The following is a 19,556-nucleotide window of genomic DNA, read 5'->3' as shown; positions in this document are numbered from 1 at the left end:
ACTAAACCAGTGAAATACAGCTACCGTGTACAAAAAAAAAGTTTATTTTTTTCATTAAAAACATCTACACATAGTTTTGCTTTGTTTATGTACAGTCATAAATGTAAGCTTAACACTCAAGTTTAAACATCAGGATTTCAAGAACACAAATTTATTGACTTCACGATCAGCCTCTCAGAAGGCATTTTACAGTAAGCTGAGCTGGTAACAGCTACCTGTTTCCAAAAGCAGCAGTCCCACCTGCCCTGCAATCTTCCCCCTTCTTGCATGTAGAAGCTGGTTTGCCTTGAACTACACTATTGCTTGTCTAACCTTTCAGTGACCAGGTCAGGGAGCTAAACAAGTGAAAACCTAGTTTAAAAAAGCTGCAGTGAAATGCTACATGAAAAGAGCAAGCATTTTCTTCAAGTTTAGCCACTCAAACCAGGGTGGGGCTAGATGAGCATCAGAAAATTGACACAAAAGGGGCAGAAATTTGTCACCAGGGACAAGGGAGGAAATAAGACCACTACTTTGCTCAGCAACTAGCCACAAAACCATCTTAACCGCATTATGAAAGCATACACTTACAGGTCATAGAAGAAAAGACAACAGTCTCTCTTGCTTACAACACATCACAACAAAATTTCACATTGCATACCATGGTTTATTCCCTACGCCTTTGACAGACTAACAGGAAACATCCTGAAAAGAAACTCTGCTTGTTATTGCCAGATCTTGATTTCTCCAGCCCAATCACACGTTGCAAGGAGCGATGGCAAGACTGGGTGAAATATTGCACTCACACAAGCTTCTTTATGTGCAGACAAAGTGCGAATAATCCGAGCAGTATGATAGTTGTAGAAAAACACCTTGCCATCTGAACTTCCTGTCACCAAAAGTGTTCCATCTGGAGAAAATTCACAGCCCACTGCAAATCCTTCCACCTGTGAAGATCAATAACAGTGTAACTCCTGCTGCTGATTAGAAAAGTTCATTGTGATATACTTGAAAATTAATATGGTACACAGAAAAAAATGTGTATCTTTAAATAAATATACACTAAGGAATTCTCCAGGTGTTTTTTAAAACACAGCTATAACACAAACTTATTTAATCAAGCTATGAAGTATTCATAAAGTCTTCTAATAACTATTTTCTTCTGAGTACATATGATTCAAAATAGACTGGCACAAGGGAAAGAAAATGAAGCCAATTAATATCTATCACTGATTTATAATCAAACACTATTAGCAGACATATTAAAAAGCAGAGGTACTATCTATCTTCCTTCTAGACTTGGATACTGAGTTCGCGGTGAAGAAGGATACCTTATGTCCTTCATATCTTTTCTTTTTGTTGATTCGGTAAGGTCGCTGGGCAGAAAACAAAGCCATGTAATTCCCATTTGTCTGAGCCACAAACACAGACTCTTTTGGGTGCAGAGTCAGACTTGGACAAGTGTAACGCTCCTGAAAATAATTTTAAGGAAAGTTTAGTTGCATGAAACAAAAGGTTTGTTCAAATGAATCAGGTTATCTTTTGACATATTTGAAAGACCATAAAAAGCAAGGTATACATAAATCATCTCCACAATATACATTATGTAAAGATCATAGAATCATAGAATAGTTTGGGTTGGAAGGGACCTTTAAAGCTCATCTAGCCCAACCCCCCTGCAATGAGCAGGGACATCTTCAACTAGAGCAGGTTGCTCAGAGCCCCGTCCAGCCTGACCTGGAATGTTTCCAGGGATGGGGCATCTACTACCTCTCTGGGCAACCTGTGCCAGCATTTTTTCACCCTCATTATGAAAAATATCTTCCTTATATCTAGTTGAAATCTACCCTCTTTTAGTTTAAAACCATTACCCCTTGTGCTATTGCAACAGGTCCTACTAAAAAGTCTGTCCCCATCTTTCCTATAGGCTCGCTTTAAGTACTGGAAGGCTGCCATAAGGGTCTCCCTGGAGCCTTCTCTTCTCCAGGCTGAACAACCCCAACTTTCTCCACCTTTCTTCAATAGGAGAGGTGTTCCATCCCTCTGATCATTTTTGTTGCCTTCCTCTGCCCTTTCTCCAACAGTTCCATGTCTTTCCTGTGCTGAGGGCTAAGATACTTAACTCATTTTAATCCACTGAAAGTCTTACACCAAGACAAATATCAAATCAAATCTCTACCCCAATTGCCTAGATACTGACCAAAATCCCTTCTCCCTCTGAACCATAATTATACTGCAGAACAGCTGCAGAATGGTAACTCCAACCTGATGGTACTCAACCATCCTCTTCCTGCCCAAGGAAAACTGAAGTTTGAATGTGAAAGTGAATCCTCTTCTCGCACAGCCCTTCCTCCATAGTCATACTGTGCCTTCCATGCTACCTTGTACAGTTCTCAAGTCCCCCATCCTCTCGCTTATAAAAGCTCTTATAAAAAAAAAAAACAACCCTCTTATTAAAAAAAAAAATAGGATCATTATTAGCTACTAAGTCAGAAGTTCCTTATGACAACGATTTGCCAGGTAGACTGCTGCTGGCTGTAAATTCATAAATATCTGCAAAAATTAACACCACTTGTCTTGACACTAGTGTTCCTACTTAAGACTGAATTAAGATTACTTTCAAAACTCAGCCTGGTGACAGCATCAGAAATTAACTGTTCTCACAAGGTTTCCACCAGGTCCAAAATTCTTCTAGTTTCAGCCTAACCCCCAAAAAATTCTGATACCAGGAATACAAATTAAGATAGCTTTGGCTGTAGGATGCATCTACATGTGAAGGACACCAGGCTGACAGGGACCACTGGACTCCATTGGCTACATGGTAGAGTGGGAAGAACATCAAACTGGTTTTCTTATATGGTTTGGGAGTGATGAACTGGGAAGGAAGTTCTGGGCATTGTAAGGTATCGGGCACAGAAACCCAAACAGGGTTAGGCAGTGTGCCTGGTTAAGAGTGTGCTCCGTGGCAGAGCACTGCATGCTTCAGGAGAGGAACTGGGTCTAACAGTAAGGGATCAGAAAGCACAATGCAATCTGCAGGAGCACTGTGCTGTTATGCTGGGTATACTGTCGTAATGGATTATTTTAGAGCTCTTAACTATTAATTCGTTAATGCAGACAAGGAATAGATCAAGTCCTGTTGGGATCTAATCTGTTTGGAGAGCTCAGGGCTTTTCTCCCACTTTGAAGTGTTCAAAAGTGAAATACAGAAAAGTGAAGTTTCCAATATCACCATCAAGTTCTGTTTATTCACAGTGCAGAAAAGGGGGAAAACAGTCCACATCAGAGATGCTGTAGTCATGAGAAGGGGTGTGTGGGGGGGTGGTTTGTATGTTTGGCAGGGTGTAAGGAGAAAAAAGTTTGGTTTTTTACTCCTTGATACTGAACCTGACTGGTCTGTACTTTATATATTCACAGTTGTTTGTTTTTGTTTTTTTTTTTCTATTGCCTATCCAAGATGTTGATAGATCCAATATTGGACAAAGACATAACTGTGGAAATTAAACATGAAACAATTCCACTAGATCATCAACTACATGGTCTTGTCAGTATAGAACTGTTCATTTCAGCTGAAAAGCACCTATATACAATCCAATCATATTACATTACATAGCATATTAGACTTGAGTTTTCAAAAAAGACTCAAGGAGTTGGATTTCTCTATTAACCTCCTTCGTAAACTCCTTTGAAGCTGTCAGCCTTTCTAGACAATTTAGTCCATTAAATATCTTGCATGGATAGATTACTGAGAGAAACACTGCACCTGCACTGATAAAAGTAAATTTTGCCTCTGTAATTATGCCGTACTAGGTATCTATATGCATGTATCAGGGTGCTATTACTATGTGAATATTAAACTCAATTTGTTGATAGCCCTCATTGCAGCTGATGAAAAATGTATGAAAAGGTGTGGCAAGAAAAGAAACCTGGCACTATAGCAACTACTGCCATGCACCACTGGCAAGCTAGAATGACACTGCAGTGGCCTTGGCCTTGCCTAATATAGCTTAGACGTCTGTGAATGAGCACTGAAATGTAAATATTTTTAATACAAGGAGATCTATCAGTCTTCACGGTAATTTTTTAAGAATACCTAAGTGTTTCTAAAATATAAAAGTAAAGCAAGCCCTCAACTTACATTAAGAGCACTTTATACATCACACAGTGATCTTGTGTGATCAAAAAGTTTTTTTTACAACACTGACAAGCATGAAATACTCAATCATGACCCAAACAATACCAGTTGTTAATCTTACATGAAAAATCTGATTGGAGATTTTCGCAGCACTTTGGAAGTCCCATGCAATAATGGTACGATCAGCTGAGTCCCGGCTTACTGCATCTGTGCTTGTCAGAAATTCTCTTCCTTCAGGGAGAAAGAGTATATCCAATGTCTGTTGTACTGCAGCTTTGTACACTCTTAACACCTAGTGGAAAAAAAAGTTTATTTTTTGACAGATCAGAAGAACGTGATAACCTATGTTTTCTCTCTTTGTATTAATAACTACCGCCAACAAATTATATATTATTTCAAAATGTGAAAAAGTAACTCATTTTTAAATGTTGAAATACTAGTGTATTAAATAGCTTGTTAATGTATGTAAAGAGTCCACGCATAGGAATATTAAATGAGATAAAAGAAAGCATCAGTTTGTACAATTTATGTATTATATTTATATATACATAAGTTTCTGTTATAAATCCCCAAGGAATTAGAGTTAGATCCAAAAATAACTTTAGACAACACAATGTTGTGGAGCTGAGTCTACACAAAATCCCTTCTATCTGATGAATTCAGACCACTCTGAGGATCAGTCTGAGGAGCTCTCCTTCCTCCTTCCAGAAATGTTCAGAAGTGTAAGTTTTTGGTCTATTTGTTCTCAAAATCTTCAGCTAGTTATAGAGCCAGGGAAAGGAAAGCAATCAGGTTAGCGGGGATTTGGGACTTATAGGTATGAAAAGGACATGGCAAGAGTGAATATTCTTGTTGATCATTCAGACTTAATTACAAATCACTGTTTATGAGTGGGGATGAGTAAACTTGATGATTCAAGGCTCTCCCAGTCCCATGCTGTTGTGTGTCACTGCTTAGCTTGCAGTTGGTGAGACCCCGGGAAGGGCGCAAAGCTTGCACGCTCAGTCAGTAACTCCCTGCAAGGCCAGCGTGAACGCGCCCAGCAGAAGGATGCCCCATTCACCCTGCAGAAGGTACCTCAATCCCGCGAAGGACTCGGTCTGACACCCTCTCCTGGAAAAAAGAAACCCAAGCAGAGTTTGCGCTTTTAAAGTGCTGCCAGAGAGAGGCGAATGGAGGTGACAGGAGCACTGCTGTCAAATAGTTCAGTGCTTTAAGGACTGGATCCCTTGGTCTACGGGGATTCAATCCCAAACCTTCCACCTCATCTGCCTACTGACCGTCCTGGCAAGGGGCAGTCTCTGCAGCTTCTGCTGAAGCACAGGCTTTTTCTGCCACCCCGCTGAAAACACAGGGAAAGAAAGAGTCATCTTTCTTTCAGCAGGGAAAGAAAGACTCATCAACACTTCAAAGCACATCTGTCCTCAAGAGTAAATTATGTGCCTCATCCTCTAGTAACTAATGCATATGAACAATCTCTAAAGAAGTTTGTGATGTAAAAGGAAATACCAAAATTCCCAAATTTTCTTCCCAAATCGAAACCACCACAGCTCCCAGATCTAGATCCTCTTTCAGAACTTACACCAAAGTGGGTTGGATCCATGCAGAAATGGGTCCTCAACCACAGGATTATGAATATTTTAACAGCCTGTGAGTTGGATCTTTAAAAGTAAGAGATTTTGAACTATTCTAAGGAATATATGAATAATTTGAGTTCCCTTTCTTTCCACCTTTCTTCATGAAATTCTGCATCTATGTTGTCTACTTTGAATTTTGCAAATCAATACCTTCACTTTCTTTTTCTCTGATTTGCCTCCAGTGAAGAAAAACTTCAAGGCAAGTGGCCAGATCAAAGCAATCCATGTCTCTGAATATGGTGATCCTTAAAACTAGGACACTGGAGGACTCCTAGTTATTAATATCTAAATCTCTCTCTCCAAGATAGCTAAAATATAGCATCCTGCACTTCCAACGGGGTGTTCAGAGGTTAGTCCTTCTTCTAACCTCACTAGAAAATCCAACAGAGCAGAGACAGTGCTTGAGGTATTATTCTGAAATGGTTCCCAACTTTGTGAGGCATTTCAGTGCCTATCTTATACCCCCAACATAGCTCCTGACTACTGACTTCGGGGCCCAGACTTTTACAGATACTGCAAGCACATACATTTAAGAAAAAATAATTTTCAGGTGTCGCAGTGAAATACCCTGGATTATATTTTAACCAATAAAAGAAAAATAATTTCAGATATCAAACATAACATGAGAACTTCCTGATTTCTTGCCTCAAGCTTAAAAATCTATGACTGTTTGGAAACGTTCAGAACCATCTGATCCTGCCTTAGGGTAGCGATATACTAGATGATCTCCTGAGGTCCCTTCCAGCTGTGCTTCCTGTGATCTCAGCACGTAGAAGGATGGCAGCAGCAGCTGCTCCAATCGCTTTTCACAGGCTCCGCAAAATGTGCAGTTTAGAAACGCAACGTTTGCATTCAGTGAAGAACCTCAGTCACGCGGGCACCCTACACACCCTGTAATAACATCAAGATGTAAACCTGCAGACTCAAAAAACTGGCACACTTTTCAGCAATCTGCCTGCATTTTTAAGACAGTGAATATACAAATGTGTTACTTGCTCTCGTCAGATTTTTCATCCTAGGAATCTACATAATACACAAGGCAATTAAACTTTGTAAAGCCAAAAGTGGTATTTGCATATTTATAGCCTCCACTTTCTCCATGGAGAAATCACCATGCATAGCTATTTCTTCACAGAGTTATAAAAGGAAGTTCATAGTTCATTAGTAAAGTAGAAAATGAAGCTATTTTGTAGGAGCAAAATTTAAAAATAAAAAAAAGGAAACTAAAAAAAAAAAATCCCTTAAAATATAATAGGTGCTTGGAATGAGAAATGGAAAACCATACAGAAACCTGACAGCTGTAGGACCCGCAGGAGAACTGAAATAAAGTTAAATTGAGAGGAGGGGACAGAAAAGGCTCTACCACCCCGACAGACTGAAGGAGGGAGCTACTTAGCAGCAGGCACCTTCACGGAAGTGGCAAGTCCCAACTGGAGAGTCAGCAAGATCAGAGCACGGAGCAGCACAAATGTGTAGAAACAGGGACAGGGAGGCAGAAACAAAGGCTGATTGAGAAATTAAGAACAATATAGAGCAATAAATGATAATAAAGTCCCAAACAGTGATTCACAGTAGTGATTCTTTAATATTTTCTCATTTTAAAGACGAAAAACTCGGGCACACTGTTTGGGTCTTCATCTTCTAAAAAAAGCCTTGTGAAATATATGTAAGTACATATCCATACATACACTGTGTCCAGCACTGTTAAGGCATTAGGGTTTAGGTTTGGGACTTGTTTTTAACAGTTTTTGGAGCAACAGACATCTCTCAGTAAGGAAAAAGAAGCAATTGTGAAGTTGGTAATGTGCACATACTTTTAATTTTTGCTGAAATCCTGTTGGGCTCTTACATAAACTTAAACATAAACATTAAAAAATAAGTATCAATTTAAACATTTTTCACTGCTAATCATTGAAATATTTGCTTGTCTGTTATTTTATAGGATACCTAATCAAATTACAATACACAAATGTTTATCTTAGTTCTGCAACAGGAAACTGTCTTTATAAAAATTAGTATGATAGACCATATTTTTCAGTATGTTTGATACATATCTCAGAAAAACTATGCTGTTTACTCTTCAAACCACATAGTAAGAACGACTCAGAGAACAATAAACACTTTGGATAGCAGCTGGGAGCTTGATACACATAGTATTTAAATTCCCCCATAAAGATAGCTTTCAAAAACAACTAATTGCAACACCCCTGCTCAGAAAAGTACTCATAATTAAACCTGCTTTGTCTACCTTAGACAATTAATTCATTACATGCTTGAGGAACTTGCTTGGGGAAAGCACCAGTTTCCCTACCCCACCGTCTTTAGTTTGTTAATACCAGCTTTTGCTCTTTTTCTATTTGCAGATTTATCACCCATAAGCATTGGAAAACCACAGTCTGCTTCATCAATCTAAGCATTTTCTGGATATAAAAGAAATAATTTCAAAGGAAGGCCTAAGAGTCTCTGGTGTCAACACAATCCAACGTAATAATAAAGGTTCTTCATTAAGGCAAGAGTTCATGGCTGCAGGCATTTGACAAGAGAGGTAATTTAAGCAAATTAAATCCGTTTCTAACAGATTCTTATGGTTCTGGTGATTTGAAAAGCATGCTGTGATGCTGAACCCAAGGTATATATTTCAGATGTGTGTTCTATAATACTTCTCTGCATAAAGCACATGCAATGCCTGGTATTCTGTTTGTCAAGAAAGCTCAAAGACTCCACACAAGCAATTCAGAAGCTCTGTGAATTGCTCTGTGCTGGTCACCTGTAACCTATGTGCACTGCACTTTTCCTAAAATCCCTTCAAGCTTTATGCAAGTGATGAGAAAGAAACATGCTTTTATAGTCGTTGCCCTCAGCATCAGGAGATGAGGTCTCAAAACAAATCTAATAGGACTACAGGCAATCTGGATGGTCATGGAAAAAACCTTTAATCAGCCAGTGCCATGGCTTCCAACCTGTAAAAAATGGCCATAGTTTTTCTTCCACTTCTTGTCCTACCTTTTTCAGTTGAGTGCTTTGGCATGCAACTGCCCCTTCCTACTGGCATGTTGGGTCATTAATGCAATGGGGGACTGATTTACGTTTCCTCTATGAAACAGTACAACACCACTACTAGTAATAAAAAGTACATTTTAACTTAAGAGAAACCTTATTTTGCAGAAAACAGAAGGTTTTTTATCTACTGTAGTGCAAACCACTTGTATTGATCTATTCTAGAGTGTAAGGTGTTGAGGCAGACGACTACTATTTGCTTTTTAGCTACATGTTGACAACAAAACCACATGACAAATCCAATTTATGTCTCTGATCTCCATTGGAAAATTAGAATGGCAATTTTAATCAAAACACATGATGGTATCATGGACAAGAAGATCAAGCATGCTACAGTCTTCTGTTCTTTTAAAGTCTTTTAACATGACGGCTGTATTACTTTATGTAATTGAAAAAACTTATTTTGCTTTTCTATTTAATTTTTTTCCTGTTTGTAACCACTCTGTTTTCAGACACAGCTCAAGATTATCACGGGGTCTTGAGAATAATTAAAAGGAAAGGGATACTGATTAAAATGAAGAAGTGGTTGAGCTTAATCTGGTATTGATCTGTAAGACTTTAGTTATGAACCACATACACTTTTTTTTTTAAAGTAACTTTCTGATTACTTGAGAAGGCACAAGAATCTTGTGATGGAAAGTGTCATCCATTTATTAGAAGAAAAGTATCTTCCCATCAGATTTTTTTATTTAAAATTATCTCCCCATCTCAAATAGGATAAGTAGTGAAATCTGTATGTAGGAGACAGACAAGGAACATCTCAGATACAGAATGGTTTTTCTATAATCAAGGACTTGTCAGTACAGAAATGAGACAACCAAGGGGAATTTGAAAGAACTGGAAATAAAGTCTGAGCGGCATGGAGGAGGTGAATGGTTTCATCCATTGTAAGAATTTGGACTCCAAAACAGCAGAAAACAGATTCAAAACGCACAGAACAAGATGCTTCTTCACACAAGACATATTTAAGTTGATGTCCTCGCTACAGGATGTTGTAGATGTAAAAAAATCAAGAACAACCAATTCCACAGCATGAAAATTCAAAGAGCACCATGAAAGATAAAGACACAATCTGTGGTGCAGAAAGTCGCCAAGCTGTAAGACAGAAAGTCTTGGGTAACCATTGCTGGGAATTGTGGTAAAGAAGTTTGCTGTGCTTTCATATTCTTGTTTTTTAAAAGCATACTGGTTGCTGCTGGGGGTGTAAAATTTGTCTAGAAATAGGCTGAAACTGGAACAGCAATTCCTCAACAGCTTCTCACTCGAATGTTCACACTCCAGGAGGAGGCATGTTTTCTTCCTGGCCCATTTCAGTCTCTCCAGGAGCAGTTGCCCCAGGAGAGATTGTATGCACAGACAGGTCTACAGTTCTCATCTGTGATATCACTGTATGAGGTTTCCAAATAAACACAGCAGGACTGCTCACGTGTGTGTTACAGCCACATAAAATGTGCCTTCATACTCAGAAAGGACCCCTGAATGTTAACATTCAACACCAAATGCCATTCCGCACGTAGAAATGTACCTCCACCATATTTCTTTGAACTTTCAATTCAGTAAGGATTTCTCTGACAGTGTGATAAGAACAGCTTCAGTTTTCCAAAGCACTGAATAAATCATCTTATTTTAATTACATTGTTCTTCCTAATACCACCAGTACATGACAATGTATTGGCTGTTTCTATAGAAACCAGAACTGCAAGTAGCTCCACCAATTTGTACAGCCTTTTTTGATATTTATATGCTATCCAGAGACAAATTCATTAGGTCTCCTAAATACATGCTACTTCAAATGACTGCATCTCATCTGAAAGAAATGGCAAGAGAATGTTTCCAAGGAAACAAATGCACTGCACTTGCACTCTAAATTTATTAATTTTTGTAACCGTGCTTGAACAACTTAGGCTTATTTCTTTACAAACTCAAGTATGGAGAAGTAGCTCAACAACATAAAAAGCATCTCTTCCATTTTTTCTTTTTAAGCATAAAGCTATAGATGATAGTTGCAATTTTGCAGCTAAACAATGTTCAATCTAGAATAAAAAACCAAGATGGGAAAAAACCCAACCTTTTTGTTACTCCGCCTTGTCCTCTGTTAATAATAAAAATTCTGCAGTGCATTTCCAGATTAATTTTAAAAGCTCAAATTAAGTGCTTCTACCGTTTTTCTAGTTAATTGTTCTATAGCTTATAAGACCTCAACTTGTGTAAATCTTCAAATCTAAGTTTTCCTTAAATTTTTCTGTCACTCCAACGGACCGACTTGATATTCGTCTTTTTTGAAATCTTCTTTATGTCCTGACAAAATTTTGTTATTAAGCCCAAAAGACTGAACCTTTGAATTCATTTGTACTCCTCCCACTTCTAATAAGTCATTGTTCTTTTTCCTGCATGATATCCTATTCTTTTTTCATATTATTATTACTACTATTGATTGTGCTAGCACCCTACTTTCTGTAACAAACATTTTTCAAAAATAAAATATCAAATGTTGTCTCCATTTGGAGCCATTGCTGAAGCACTTCACTAAATTCCTCCCAGTCAGCTTGCCTTTTTGAGATCCCCCCTTTAGTTAGTTTTCTCATTTTACGACATTCAGGTTAGTCCCTGCCTGCTCCCGCTTCTCTAATTGCTGTATCAAAGTCCAACAAAGAAATTGTAGAGTGACAGCAAGTAAGCTTCACACAATCTACCTTTGCTTAACTCTTAGAACTATTTTTTTAAATTATTATTTCACTCATCCCTATATCTTTAACTAATCTTTCCCTCAAAGCCTGTTCTGTGGCTGTGTCAGGTCGTACTACTGACTCTCCACTGCTCGATGCCCTTCCTCTCTTTAACATAAGCAGTGGATTTGCATTTATGAGGTCCCAGAACTTCAAGTACTGCTTAAAGATCAGAGTCACAGCCCTGTTGCCTTCCACTTACCCCTCTCCGGATTACCGCACGGTGCTTGGTCAGGGCTTGCTGTTCTGACAGCCATTGCAGATAGCTCCTGCCAAAGCTCCACCGGGCCTCGGTGGTTTATGAGACAGAGCACATGACCGTGAACAGACAAGAGATCAAAAACAGACTACATCCAACAGATGAATAAATTATTCCTCTATTTTTAACAGAGTCCAAAAAAAAGTCAGTGAGCTCTCTGCCTGTAGAGTTCCTTGCGTTGCTGTACGCACGTGATAAAGAACCAGTTCCTGAATGCTTACAAAATGTTAAGAGTTTTATCAATCAAAGCAGAATGTAAATAAAAGGTAAAAATATGCAAAACTCAAAAATAATTATATGGATACATTTAGAAAATTTAAATGAATACATTCAGATGTAAGTTCTTGAGTGGCGTATGTCTTTTCAGCAGAGCTAATAGCATCCCTGCTTTACACTATGCAAAACTTGCTGACACGTGTAAATAAATCTTTTCAATTCAGTTTGACAATTCCCTCATGATATAAGGAACTTTAGCTCCTTTAAAAGTATTAACAAGACAGTTACAGTTGTAGTCTTGTTCTGATGTTACATCTGTGTAAGCTTAGAAACCCAAATTAAAAATAAAAAAATTACCTGTAACCATATTTTCTTTTGTGAACACAATAAAGTCCTTCTTACTGCTGAGTTAAAGGATACAAGTCTCAACCCTTTGCTCTCTTTGGTATTTCAAGGAATATTAAAATTTCAGATAGAATAAATGTTGGAATATATATTGTCTCCTGTCTGAAAAGCTAATGTAGATCAGCCAAAATGGAGAGTGACTATGTAATTCCATTGGCTTGTGCTGAACATCTTAAGAAATTCTTCCACAGCTCAGAGAAAGGAAATACTTCTAAAACACATAACTACTTTAAGCTCTCAGTGTTATTGCACAATTCTTTTTACAGGGCTTTTTACAGGGTTTTTCTAGGTTCAGCTCCGAGGTCCAAATATCCCATGGGAGCTGTTCAATATGATGCTCTCTCCTCGGTTGACACTGCAGTGATTTTTTAATATTTTTTTTAAACGTAGCAGCTCACTTCCAGGTTTCCTGGTCTTTTCATAAATTCTCTATAAACATTTTCCAAATGTTTCATAAATTCAATCAATCTGTTATACAGCAATATAAGATCTCCAGAATAGTCTCTTCAACAGAGACACAAAACTGGGTTTAACACAAACAGAAAGAAATACCACCATAATAAATCTCTACATGCTATTCAACTGCCTCTTTTATTCTTTTTTTTTTCAGGCTTTGATTACTTGTCTCTGTGATTTTGAGATGCCTGTATACTTTACATTTCACTGAGCAGTTAACAAGCTGTTCCATTCATTTCTCTGAAGTATATTGCTTAGCTTTATCTTGAAGATTTTAACTCCCTTATTGTTCTTTCATTCTTCATCTTGCTCAATACCCAATGCTACATTTGAAATCATTTTGCCTATTTGCTCAACAGAACAGGGATAGCAATAAATGTCTTTCAACATTCCTCTTTTCTTTTGATATCTGCCTTTCTGATTAATAGCCTACTGTACATTTCTCAATGTTTTAGTAGCTGAAAGGCTGCCTCAAACCTATCTTCAGACATTTTCTCTGAGACTTAGAAATCCAACTGTTATACCACATTCAACACATGAATAAATATTAGTAATTTATGCTCATAAATTTATGCTCCTGTTAAAAATTAGTTGCCCATCAAAATCAAAGCAAGATTTCAGAAGTACTAATTTAGAAAAATACCACTACCAGCTATTCTATGTCATTTTCCATCAGCAGAAAGCACCAATGTGGCACACTGGCATAAAGGAGCCCGTTTCAACCACTGCATGTATGTGTAATTGGACAGTATTTTATTTTTAGTCATTCTCTCTATCTATGTAATGCTTAATGCTAATGCTTTGCCCTGAATTTCCACCAAAAATTCCCTCATTTCCTGATATACAACTATCATTTTGCCTCACATAGTTACATTTAAGATGTGCAAGTGGATAGCCCATTAAAAAACAGGAGTACATCCTAAAGAATGACCTCTGAAATTGAATTACCAGCAAATGCTGAAATTGAGCTTTCAATGTGCAATAAGTAACAAGCTCTTGATTTAGGGTGCTCACTCTATTGACAAAATATGCTGCAAAGCCTGAAAAGGCTATCAGGAGTATGATGATGGGAAGAAAAAGAATCATTAGCTAACCCACACATTGTTCCAAGCTGAATGACAGGTTAATATATTTGAAAGAACAGGCAAAACAGGAAAATCTTGTAATGAATTAGGATGAAAGCACTTGAAAGATATTAAGGGTGTTTGCATCAAAACTGAAAGGAAGTGGCAAGAGGCCTCAAACATTTATTTCAGTGAAGAGCAAATGGCACTTGTTAGAACAAGATAAATTTCAAAATATGAAGAACACTTTATCCAATCCTGAATAAGGCCATAACTGTGTAAGATGGAACAGACAGAAAGCATGCTGGTTTTATCTTGTGAATAAAGATAACAATATAAGCTGAAAGGAGAATAGCTGAAGAATCCATTGAAATCCCCCAAACTAGGGAGATGCAGACATGAGATGCTGATGATAATGATGATTCTTGCCTAACCAACATACTGTTCTATGGCTGAGAGTTTGAAATGTAACTACGTTATTTTGCAGTAACGATGCATAGGTGATATTCGCCATTCTGCAAAATAAGCCGTAAGAAATCAAATCGGAGTTTGATATTTTTCCCCTTTTCTCCACTCAGCTATGACTTTCCGTATTTACTCAGTACACATACACTGTTCTTCAAATTTTAAAACCACTACAAATGTAGGTGTCTAACAGCCCACACCCATTACTGAGCTACAGCTGTCTCAGACAGGGAAAAAAAAAATCAAAGGATAATAGAAGCTCTCTCCCTCTTTTGGAAACGTTTCAGAGTAAGAGACTGCTTTAGACAATCACAGTACATACAAAAATTAGGGTTTTCAAATGAGCAAACATAAAAAACAAACAAACAAACAAAAAAGGATCAATATCTGTTACCAGGTTAAAGCCAAGCCTTCCACTTCCTAAGGTGATTAGACACTGCTTGTTATTAAAAGTAATATTCCTCATGCACTACTAACTGTCTAGTTTTCAAATTGGTGAAGTTCTACATGAATATAATTGTTTCCTAATGAACAAAGCAGGTAACAGCTTCTAAAAACTTCCAGGGAGAACCCAGTACAGGATCTGTACAAAAGAAACAGGCTGGGGGTTTTGTTTTACTAAGTCAAAAACCTTTCCTATTTTACCTGAATACACATTCATTCACTAATTTATTTTTTCGGAAAGTAAATTATTTCCTTGCAATACGTGCGAAGTTTCCCTTATCTCTGCATTACCATCAGCTTATGGAAATAGTCTCACACACAATCTTTCTAAGCACTGGAGTGTCTTGCAGGTACAGAGAGAACCACTGCGTGCATTCCTCAGTGATCAACAGCTCTTTAAGGCAGGTTCCAAGGGTGGAGCTTCAGCATTGCAAAAATAAGTGTATGGTTAGTCATTGGGACAAAAATGCATTATTCTGCTAGTCTCATTTTTCCTGTATGTAGTATCCTGGCCACAGAACACACTGCTTTTTGAGAAATCCCATCATAAGATGGGATTGAAGGATGTCACAGCACGCAGTGTTGTGACATATTGCACACAACAGCAATACTCTCAATCAAAAAGAAAATTCATAATGTAACAATCATAAGTACCGTCTGCTTTGGCAACAGTATTTAAAGTGCACAGGGCATGGCCCACGGAAAGACAAATATCCCATTATACCCATTTGAAAAAGGTACCATACCAAGATCAGTAACCAAGGAGGCAAAAAACCACAGCTGGACAGTAAAGCATAAAGATACAATAAAATACTGTTTGAATCTCAAAAAAATAATATACTCCCTAATTAGTAGAAAACGAGGGCTGTTTTAGACTGAATGTATAGTCAAATTAATAAAATGTTAAGTATTCACATTCCTCTTCTACATAGATATAAATGATTTTTACAGTGTCTGTTTATCCTCTGGAAATGAATCACAGGTGTTGTCACCTAAAGCGTTCACTACTGGCTCTGCATGCAGACACACAGAGCTTAAATGTCACATCTGTAACCTACACAAAGGCGATCCCAAGCATAACTACTGTTTCTTATAACTGTGCAGTGGTAAAGTACTGAAAACTGACGTCTTCCTCTGCAATTTTGGCAGACATGTAGTCTACACAAAAGTTACTGTATCAGAACGTCATCTCAAGCCAGGCTACTGGTAGTCAGAATTACAGAAGATATGAATGGGTGGGCTTTTAAAGTCTACAGTTTATCAGTATGGGTTTGCTCCTTTGCCACCTTTTACAAAGGCCAATACCTCACAAATTGCACATTGTCCTTTATCTTTTCCACTTCTACTGCAGCCTCCACCTCAATGCATTTGTCTGCTCCTCACTGCAGTAATACCTCATGTAAACTATGTTCTACACCTCTCTACTTGCCTTCTCCCTGTTTCAGCAACACTGTTCATTCCTGAAGGACATCTGCTTCCTCTCTACTGCTGCTTTTCAGGAACAGTTTCACCAAGAAGACTTCACAAGACAGTCAAACCACTCCTTCTCAATCAGCAAACTCCAGTCTTGTAGCAAGGGGATGCATATATTTCTGTAGGAGGCATCTTCTGTGGAACAGCAAGCTAAGGTGGTTGGCAATAGTTGAGAATCACAGCCTGGGATGCACATGCTGCTTTGCAGCCTCGGTCCAGATTAAGAAGCATGTGCTGTCCCGTAACTGCTCCTGTCCACAAGGAACTGTTTTGTGAATCTATGTTTACGCAGAGTCTGCCAGATTCATCAACTGACCATTTGGCTGTGGTTGAGCTGAGGCACCACCAGAATTTAAAACCTAAAAGGAAGGAGCTGCATTAAGAGATGAACACATTTACTGTCTTCATTGCTTGGAATAAAATGCTGCTTGATACCTCATCAGGTACCAAGGGAAAGCACTATTGAAACTCTGACATTTCACAAGGGGGAAAAAGGACCAAGAACAGCATTTTTTAAGACATTTGTCTTAACACTTAAGTGTCGTAACACTTTCAAAGATAAAAGCAAAATGCCAGGGAGTGGCAGAGATACTGACAACAGGAGAACATCAGACTCAGGAGATGACTCAGAACTAACTTATCCAGCACAAGTATTAACATCTGTTATTTAGCCCCTTAACCCTACTTGAGTCAATGCCAAATTTGTATAGTCCTTGGGTCTTGTTTTCACAATCTCTAGTTTCAGAACTACTGAAAAAAAAATCTTGTTCAAGCATAACACCTGAACTGTAAATATCCATCATAAATTAATCTTCTGTTTCCTTGAGACTGAAGTGCCTTCTCCATTATCAATATCTGAGATTGTCTCCTACCACCTATGGAAGATTTCTAACCATATTCCTCCATAACCATATCCAACATGAGCTACCATCCAGACAGGCACATTTTTGCAACATGCCACTTTGGTCATTACTATAGAACAGAATCAGTTATTTTCCATCCGTAGAGACGGTGTACCTTAGACACGTGCAAGTTGGAGGTATTGCCATTTTTGGCATGAACATGCTTAGCAATCACAGTTGATTTCAAATACAGAGAAAAATCTTCTTTTCAGGATTGTTGGAGATAGTCACTCAAAGTATGAGTGAATACATACGAGTAAAATCCATCATAAAGAAAATACAGGGGGTGAAACAATGGCTCTGGCTTTGTACACAGCTACACTATCATTTGACTTTGTGTGTAACTACAATATCATTTACAGGAAAGCTTACTGCACCAAGTCAGAAAACCTCCGAAAGAATGTTTTATCACCTATATCTACCATCTTCTCCTTGACTAGGATCAAGTATCTCAAATTTGACACTACGGTCAACAATCTTTAAGCCTTAGAAAAGCGATCCCCATTTAGCTTCTAAAGTACTTTTTAAAGGAAGTTCAGCCTACCATGACATACAATGGCTTCTCTATGTTAAAAAGGACATCTAAGTATTCAATTACAGACTGCACCTCCTCCCCACAATTAAGGTCTGCTGTGTATGAGAATCCCAAGAGAGAACAATTGTATTCCCTACTTCATTTGCATGCTATGAAACCACTGACCCTGCTGTTCGGGAGACAAGAAAGACTTCTATTAGTCTTTCTTCTCCAGTCCCCTGCCACAAAAAAAAAAAAAAGTTTTTGTTCTACAGTAAATTTACAGGGTTACCTCTGATCATCTGGAACAAATACCCTTTGAACTGGTACTGTTTCCCATTTCTGTGATGCATATTCTCATGTTCTATAAGTTGCCGACGCTAAAGACAGTGTACCAAAATCACCTATTGACAACACCAGAATACTGTATACCAGTGCAAGGCAGGGGGAGGAAAGAGTTGCTATGGAAAATCTCATAACTTTTTTAAAAGGTACATAGGTATTCTTTATCATAAGTATTTACAACTCCTGCAATCTAAACTAGAATCATCTGCCTTCATAGAACTATGCTTTGAGTATCTCTTCGTATCCTTACCAAAGAAAACTAGCCATCATACCAAGCATGATGGGTGGAGTAAATCCCATCACACTTTTTACAAAGGTTTCATGCTGACACTGGAACTCTGAAACTCACTGTAAATTGCTTTTCGGAGTAGTCTCAGTCTTGGCAGTCTCGATATGTACTTACTAATGCTTTTCTTTTAAGAACTTGTTCATGTGAGGGAAGCCTATGGTATAGATCCTACACAATTAAATTATTTTCTCAACCATCAGTGACAAATCCAAAGGATCAACTGCAGCACAGGAACTAGATTGTTAATTGTACAAGAATACCATGTTTCCTCGATAAAGTAACTCGCATAACTATTTCAGAGCTCTCCTGTTGAAGCCCTCATACCTGAAATGTATCTACCTACATCTCTCAGCTATTATTTTTAGTACATCAAAGTCAGAGGGAAAGTCTGGATAAGCAATCTTATCTTTTTCAGATCCCTTCTGCCACCCTCAAGAGCAAACAGATGGATAACTATGATGAGTAGGATCTACCCACATAAAAATTCAAAGGAAAACAAAGAACTACTCACTTTACAGTCACTGCTTGCTCTTTGAGCTAGTTGTCGGCTTGTCTGATGCTTCTGCTAGCAGAGTACAGCTCTGGTCTTACCTGAGCTCAGAATGGCAGCTAGGAGCATGCTGTTCTTCATGGTTCATGATAAATTAAAGGCCGAGGCTATACATGCCCCCCTGTGGCCCGTCATGAATGTAAAAATTACTACGCAAAAGGTACAGGCACACACATCCTGACCCACACATAACAGCTTAAAGAGCAAGTTAGCTGTATTGCTTCCTAGTATACAACTGCTTTTCACAATCCTGAACTGAGCTCTTTGCTTTATTTAATTCAACTATATGTTACTTATATTTACATAAAGCCAAAAAATCATATTTTTTGTCTATAATGTTCCCCCCTGTGTTTCAAAAACATTACAGAGGTTCATATCAACAAATGGCAACACAATCAATGACAAATCCAAAATACTTCAGAATAACATTTCATTGAAAGACCAGTACATCTAGCAGCTTAGTAATGCACAGCACATCCAACCTAGGAAACATTCTACAAGAGAAAGAGAAAAAAGATTTCCCTTACCTTAGACATCCTTACATCCCAGGCTTTAACCTCTGGGCTGAATCCTCCACAAATGAAAATATTTGACTCTGTAGGGTGGAATGTCAGCGCACTGATTCTAAATTCATTTTTGC

At 38.1% G+C, this 19,556-nt stretch overlaps 1 protein-coding gene across 1 annotated transcript in view; it reads right to left on the bottom strand.

The window, feature by feature from the left end:
• Positions 1-704: 704 nt before the first annotated feature.
• WDR25 (WD repeat domain 25) overlaps positions 705-19,556 on the bottom strand; it is a 31,624-nt gene continuing 12,772 nt past the window's right edge. Inside the window, exons 4-7 of the mRNA XM_010288989.1 lie at positions 19,444-19,549; positions 4,236-4,406; positions 1,311-1,451; positions 705-926 (exon numbers count right to left, since the gene is read on the bottom strand). Coding sequence (XP_010287291.1) covers positions 705-926; positions 1,311-1,451; positions 4,236-4,406; positions 19,444-19,549 — 640 coding nt within the window. The remainder of the gene's footprint in view (positions 927-1,310; positions 1,452-4,235; positions 4,407-19,443; positions 19,550-19,556) is intronic.

Source organism: Phaethon lepturus, unplaced genomic scaffold, assembly GCF_000687285.1.
Source record: "Phaethon lepturus isolate BGI_N335 unplaced genomic scaffold, ASM68728v1 scaffold10306, whole genome shotgun sequence".
Classification (NCBI taxonomy): Eukaryota; Metazoa; Chordata; class Aves; order Phaethontiformes; family Phaethontidae; genus Phaethon; species Phaethon lepturus.
This window is presented reverse-complemented; position numbering and strand designations above follow the sequence as displayed.